The sequence below is a fragment of the Protobothrops mucrosquamatus genome, unplaced genomic scaffold (assembly GCF_001527695.2).
Source record: "Protobothrops mucrosquamatus isolate PMUCROS unplaced genomic scaffold, P.Mucros_1.0 scaffold4413, whole genome shotgun sequence".
Lineage (NCBI taxonomy): Eukaryota > Metazoa > Chordata > Lepidosauria > Squamata > Viperidae > Protobothrops > Protobothrops mucrosquamatus.
In genome coordinates, this window is record NW_015390326.1 from 98,388 (window position 1) to 105,340 (window position 6,953).

Genomic DNA, 6,953 nt, shown 5'->3' on the forward strand with positions numbered 1-6,953 from the left:
CTTCCTCCTCCTCCCCGCCTCGCCCCTCCCGCTCTGCAAGCTGTCGCCCTCTGCACGCGCTCAGGAGTCCCGCGGCTCAGCCCAGGGCAGGGAGCTCCCTTTCTCCCCCTCCTCGCCTCGCCCCTCCCGCTCTGCAATCTCTTGCACTCTGCACGCGCTCAGGAGGCTCTCAGCGCAACCTAGGGCAGGGAGACCCCTTCCTCCCCCTCCTCGCCGCGCTCCTCTCGCTCTGCAAGCTCTTGCACTCTGCACGCGCTCAGGAGGCCCGCGGCTCAGGCCAGGGCAGGGAGCCCCCTTCCTCCTTCTCCCCTCCCCGCCGCGCCCCTCCCGCTCTGCAAGCTCTCGCACTCTGCACGCGCTCAGGAGGCCCGCGGCTCAGCCTAGGGCAAAGAGCTCCCTTCCTCCTCCTCCGCAAGCTGTCGCACTCTGCACGCGCTCAGGAGGCCCGCGGCTCAGGGCAGGGAGCCCCCTTCCTCCTTCTCCCCTCCCCGCCGCGCCCCTCCCGCTCTGCAAGCTGTCGCACTCTGCACGCGCTCAGGAAGCTCTCAGCGCAGCCTAGGGCAGGGAGACCCCTTCCTCCCCCTCCTCGCCGCTCCCCTCCCGCTCTGCAATCTCTCGCACTCTGCACGCGCTCAGGAGTCCCGCGGCTCAGCCCAAGGCAGGGAGCCCCCTTTCTCCCCCTCCTCGCCGCGCTCCTCTCGCTCTGCAAGCTGTCGCACTCTGCACGCGCTCAGGAGGCCCGCGGCTCAGCCCAAGGCAGGGAGCCCCCTTTCTCCCCCTCCTCGCCGCGCTCCTCTCGCTCTGCAAGCTGTCGCACTCTGCACGCGCTCAGGAGGCCCGCGGCTCAGCCCAAGGCAGGGAGCCCCCTTCCTCCTCCTTTGCAAGCTCTCGCACTCTGCACCACCTCAGGAGGCCCGCGGCTCAGCCCAGGGCAGGGAGTCCCCTTCCTCCCCCTCCTCGCCTCGCCCCTCCCGCTCTGCAAGCTGTCGCACTCTGCACGCGCTCAGGAGGCTCTCAGCGCAGCCCAGGGCAGGGAGCCCCCTTCCTCCTCCTCTGCAAGCTGTCGCACTCTGCACGCGTTCAGGAAGCCCGTAGCTCAGCCCAGGGCAGGGAGTCCCCTTCCTCCTCGCCGCGCCCCTCCCGCTCTGCAATCTCTCGAACTCTGCACGCGCTCAGGAGGCCCGCGGCTCAGCCCAGGGCAGGGAGACCCCTTCCTTCCCCTCCTCGCCGCGCTCCTCCCGCTCTGCAAGCCCTGGCGCTCTGCACGCGCTCAGGAGCCCCCTTCCTCCCCGCCGCGCCCCTCCCGCTCTGCAAGCTCTTGCACTCTGCACGCGTTCAGGAAGCCCGTAGCTCAGCCCAGGGCAGGGAGCCCCCTTCCTCCCCCCTCCTCGCCTCGCCCCTCCCGCTCTGCAAGCTCTCGCCCTCTGCACCCCTTCCTCCTCCTTTGCAGGTTCTCGCACTCTGCACGCGCTCAGGAGGCCCGCGGCTCAGTCCAGGGCAGGGAGCCCCCTCCCTCCTCCTCCTCCTCGCGGGCCAACTGAGTCACCGCCGGCGCAGGGGGGCTTCCCACCGGACCGGGGTGTGTGTGTGTGTGTGTGTTGTTTGTGTGTGTGTGTGAACAAGGCCCTTCTGTGCGTCTCCAGGCGGCGAAGACGACCGCAGCCCCGCCGGCTTGGGGGGGGTCAGTCCAGGTCACGGAGGGGGGGGGACCTCGGAGACCGGCCCACCCTTCCCAGCCGCCGGTATGCGGGGAATTTCCTGAAAAGGGGGGGCTCTTTTGCAAAGGACACCCCACCTGTCTTGTGCCGGGGAGGGGCTGCAAGGGCGCCCCGAAATCCTTTGAGCCCCCCCCCCCAGAACTGGCTGGTGGGATGCGGAGGGCCGGAGGAGACCCCCGACCCCAATCCCAGCAACGGGAGACGGGGAGGCCAAGGGGCGGTCCGACAAGTAGCAGTCCAGTTTCTTGGGGGGGGGGGCAGAGGGGATTCCTCCCTCCGCTGACAAGGGTGCGGCTGCTGCCCCCCAGCGGGCAAGGGAAGAACTGCAGCCCTCATTCCCCACCAGGGCAAAGGACAGGGGTCTTCCGACTTGGCCCTTGGATGACTTGGGGACTTCAACTCCCAGAATTCCTCAGCCGGGCCCCTGCCCTTTGACCTGGAACCCCTTTGCGACTTTAAGATGTCAGGACTTCAAATCCCAGAATTCCCCAGGCAGCACATAGACCAGGGGGTCTTCCAACTTGGCCCTTGGATGACTGGGGGACTTCAACTCCCAGAATTCCTCAGCCAGGCACGCCTTAGGCGTGCCTGGCTGAGGAATTCTGGGAGTTGAAGTCCCCCAGTCATCCAAGGGCCAAGTTGGAAGACCCCCTGGCTGAGGAATTCTGGGAGTTGNGGGGGTTTCGATTAAAACAACGTATTCCCCAAAAGGGATCATTTGGGGAAGGGTCACATAAATGGGGAGGGGGAGGACAGAGGAAGCAGCAAGACGCGTGTGGGCCTGCGGGGTAGGGGGTGGGAGAGACTGGGGGAGCCCCCCCCCACTCAGGCCTTACCTAGCCAGTGCTTAGAGCCGCAAGGGAAGGGCATTGGCAAAGGGGGGGGCGCAGGGAGAGGCTTCCAATCCAGCAGTAAGGAGGGCAGCCCCCTACCCACTTGGTGGGGGTGGGTGGGGGAGCTCAGCCCCTGGGGCACCCCAAGGACGGGTGGGGGGGCAGTGAGGCTCCTCTGCGGCGGGAGGGAGGGGGGCGGACGGGCAGTCTGGCCTGAGGGCGTGGCCTGTGCCCCCCCCAGACCGCACCCCTTGCATAGATGAGGGCCGATACAGTCAAAAGTGCTAAGCCAGAAGAGGGTAGGGGGGGCAGAGGAGCCCCCCCCAAAAGAAACAGGAACCACTGGAGAACCGTGAACCCACTGCCAAAAAGCCGGCTTGGGGTGAGTGGAAGGGGGGGGGCAATGCAGCAGGAAAGGGGCCAATTCCTGAGCTGCGACGGGGGGGAGGGGTCCTTGCTCTCTCCCCACCCCCCCCAGAGGAGCCCTGGCACGTCCCTCCCCCAACCCAGGGGCTTCTCAGGCAAACCAATTGGGGGGGGAGAAGCGTTACGGGGAGTCCCTTCCCCGGCTGAGGAGGACCCCCCTAGTTTAGACATGTCAAACTCGCAACGTCGCGCGACGTCGTGCAACGTATCGGCAGAGTTCTGCCGTTGCCGGCGATGGGGCGGGCAGGGCAGTTTGACCCCTCCCCTGGTTTAGGCGAAGCCAAGGAGGGGGTCTAGCCCCCTCCACCCCACCGTGGCTGGGGAGTACAGCCCCCTGCCTCAACACAGAGCACCGGGCGTGGTGGGCCTCCCCCCGGGCCTTCTCGGCAGCAGTCCTCCGGTCCTGGGAGGGGACGGCGGTGGGAGGGGGGCTGTCAGGACATCTGGTGGGGGGCTTCCAGCATCTCCATCAGGAAGGTGTCGATGGGGGTGTCCCCGATCAGCTTGAAGAAGAAGAGGTGCTCCAGGCACTTCAGGCCGATCGACCGCAGGGCGGGCAGGCGCAGCAGCAGCTTGGCGAACCTGGGGGTGGGAGGGACAGCAGGGGGGAGGTCAGGCCATCAGGCAGGTCAGGGTCCTCCCCCCCCAGGATGGCTTTGAAGGGCCCAAAGGCTGAGTGGGGGGGGCGACCCTCCGCCAGACAGGAATGCAACAGTAAGGTAATTATTATTACTAGCTGTATCCGGCCACGCGTTGCTGTGGCTCAGTCTGGTTAAATGGAAAAGAAAGAAAAGAGAATGCGCACATTTGTGTTGCTTTTACGTCCAACAGATGGCGCTGTTTTTCAAAAAAAGCATGTTTTTACCTGTCACAGGTGTGACATCTATATAATATAGGTATATAAAAACATGCGCGTATTCGAATGCAACGTTGTGTCAAAATTTCAAAGCAATCGGTGAAGAACTTTCGGAGATTTAAGATTTTGAACAAACGAACATTTACATTTTTATTTATATAGATAGATAATTATTATATTATTTTTTATTATTATTATTATTATTATTATTATTATTATTAATAAAGTTGACTGATGTTCACGTCTAATGAATAATAATAATTTAAAAAAAATTGGAAGGGATCTTGGAGGTCATCTAGTCCAACCCCCTGCTCAGGCAGGAAACCCAATACCAGGGGTAGGCAACCTTGGCTCTTTTCTGGGAGTTGAAGTCCACGAGTCATAAAAGAGCCAAGGTTGCCTACCCCTGCCCTATACCATTTCAGACAAATGGCCGTCCATTTCCCCCTGCCCCCACGAGAGAGCCTAGGCAGAGGGGGGGGTACAGCCTCTCCCCTCCCCCCCAAATCCCAAAGGGGACCGGCACCCCCCTTCCCCCCCACGGTCATTACCTCCCCTGCTGATCCGGGTACTTCTGCTTGCAGTAGGACTCTAGCGAGGCGTAGACTTTCTCCCGCAGCAGCTCCACCTCCCCGGGGTTGGAGAGCCCCTTGGCGTCTGGAGAGAAAGGGACAGAAGAGAGTAAGATGGAGGGGTCTTGTGCCCAGGAGAGGAGGGGAGGCAATGCTCCTGGGGGGGGAGATAAAAAGAAAGCCCCACCTGGGTTGAAGAGGATGATGGCACGGAGACAGCCCAGCTCCGTCTTGTCCATCCGCATGTCTCGCATTTTGGACACCAGCTCGGTCAGCACCCTGGCGGGGCAGAAGAGCCGAGTTTGGCGGGGGCACCTCGGATGGGGGAGGAGCCGGGGGGAATCATCAGTTGGCCCGCCTCGATCCCTTTTCCCCTTCCGCAAAAATGGGGCCACTCCGGCCCGGATGGGCAGCACCCCGAACTGCCCTCCCCTGCCCCCACCTGTCGAAGATGGCCCCCACGCCGGCGCTGTGGGCGCTGTTGCGGTGGACGTGCAGCCCTGTGGCCAGCAGAATCCCGTCCTTCACCGAAATGGACCGGTGGGAGAAAGAGGCGATCAGCAGCTCATTCCAGCCTACCAGAGAGAGAGAGAGAAGCTGCCATGAATGGGGGATGGTCCGGGAGCCGGTATCCGGAAGGCCGATGCCCAAGCCGGCCGCCACACTCACCGGCCCGGAGCAGGATGACCTGGTCGTCGAGGGGCAGCTCCGAGAAGTGGGGGATGCGCTTGGCCCACTCCACCAGCGTGAAGAGCTGCTTGTCCGCAGCCTGGCAGATGTTGGTCACCGGGTCGTTGGGCTGCAGGAGGAGGGAGGGAAGGAGGGGGGGCGACAGGCAGACGGAGGGTGGGTGGGACGGGGGACAGCAACGTCCGCCCCAAGCGGGACGGAGCCACTCCCCAGCAGCCCCCCCTTCCTCCACCACCTCCTCCCCCCCGCCCGGATCCCTCCTCCGTCCCGCCCGTCCCCCTTACCTCGTCTGTGTCGGTGGGGTGGAGGGACCGCTCTGATCCCGCTGCTCCCCTTCCCCAACTCACCGAGCTGCCCCCCATGCCGGCCCCGTCGACGCCTTGGTCTGACTTCTGCTCCACGGCCAGCTCGGCCTCCAGGATCTTCTCCACGGGCATGTCCTCGTTGGCCCCCGAGCCGGCCAGCTCGCAGTCCCCGTCCTTCTCCTTCCCCCGCTGGCGCTCCTCCTGCACGGCTGCCAGCGCACAAGGCGGGGAGGCGGTTGGTGGTGGGGGTCCCTCCATCTTCCCCCCCCACCGGAACAAAGGGGGCAGGGACTCCCGCTGGCCCCGCCTCTGATAGTCCCTCCTCCTCCCCCGCCCCCCCTGTGCCCAGCCCTGCCCTGGGAGGTTCCCCCGGGCCCTCCCCCGCCCCTACCTTCGCGTTTCATGCCCGTGGCCAGGCATTTCTGGTAGCGGCAGTACTGGCAGCGGTTCCGCTGGCGCTTGTCCACGATGCAGTCCTTGTTGTCGCGGCAGGTGTAGGTCAGGTCCTTCCGGATGGTGCGCTTGAAGAAGCCCTTGCAGCCCTCGCAGCTGTAGACCCCGTAGTGCTTCCCTGGGGGGGAGGGGAGGGGCACAGGAGGGCTCACCCCGGGGACGGCGCTCTCCCCCCTCCCAGCCGATCCGAAGACAACCCACTCCAAGACCTTCCCCCCCCCCGTGAGAGCTCCGCCCCGCCTACCCGAGGACCGGTCCCCGCAGATGGCGCACAGCCGCTTCCCGGGCATCAGCCCGCTGTGGGGGTGTCCCGGAAGGACCCTCATGCCCACGGGAGGCTTCACGTCTTCCGAGCTGCTGACCGAGTGGAGGCCGGACAGGTTCACCGTGGAGTTGATCTGGGGGGGGGGAGGCGGAGAGGAGGGACCGTCAGAGGCGGGGCCACCGGGAGTCCCCTGCGCCCCCTCCCGCCCCCCCTCCCTTCCCCCTGCTTACCTGGGGGCTGCTGACGGGCCCGTAGCCGATGGAGGGGGTGGCCGGCAGTCCCGGGGAGCCCATGGAGGAGCTGATGACCGGGAAGGGAGAGCCCAGCCCGCCGATGGAGCTGGTCATGGCCGAGCCGATCATGGAGGGGGGCAGAGGGGGGGCAGCCTCAGGCGGCGGGGAGGACCCCGGGCCCCGCAGGGGGGGAGAGTTGCTGAGCGAAGAGCTGTCGGGACTCCTGCAGTCTTCGGAAGGCGGGCAGGAGGAAGAGGAGAGAGAAAAGGGGGGGGCAGCGGCGTTAATGTAGCGGCCAGAGACCCCCCCCTCCTCCTCCTCCCCAGATGCCGGCTGGCAAGAGTCTCGCCCTGAACACTTCCTCCTCAGCCCCCACCCACAGCTTCCCACAGCTTCCTCCCTCTCCGGATATTTTGCAAGGGGGCCGGCAGTCGCGTGACCGGCTGGCGCTCGGCCCCTTGCTGCTTCCTGGGAAGGCAGAGGGGGGGGGTCCTCGGGGTTACAGATCTGCAAGGGGGGACCCCTCAGAGCTGAAGCCTTGCCTGGCCCCTCCTGAGGACCCCCCACCACTTCCCCCCCCCGGGGAGGGCTGGGGTGGTCCT

At 65.2% G+C, this 6,953-nt stretch overlaps 1 protein-coding gene across 1 annotated transcript; it reads right to left on the reverse strand.

Annotated features, from left to right (window-relative positions):
* Window positions 1–3,411: 3,411 nt before the first annotated feature.
* On the reverse strand, window positions 3,412–6,495 carry LOC107298988 (retinoic acid receptor RXR-beta-A-like). The gene is made up of 9 exons (XM_015828349.1): window positions 6,349–6,495; window positions 6,098–6,251; window positions 5,792–5,971; window positions 5,443–5,609; window positions 5,075–5,204; window positions 4,848–4,980; window positions 4,593–4,684; window positions 4,385–4,490; window positions 3,412–3,559 (listed from the first exon to the last, which is right to left on the reverse strand). Exons 1-9 carry the CDS (start codon window positions 6,478–6,480, stop codon window positions 3,412–3,414), a joined length of 1,242 nt encoding a protein of 413 aa, XP_015683835.1. The 5' UTR covers window positions 6,481–6,495.
* Window positions 6,496–6,953: the final 458 nt, after the last annotated feature.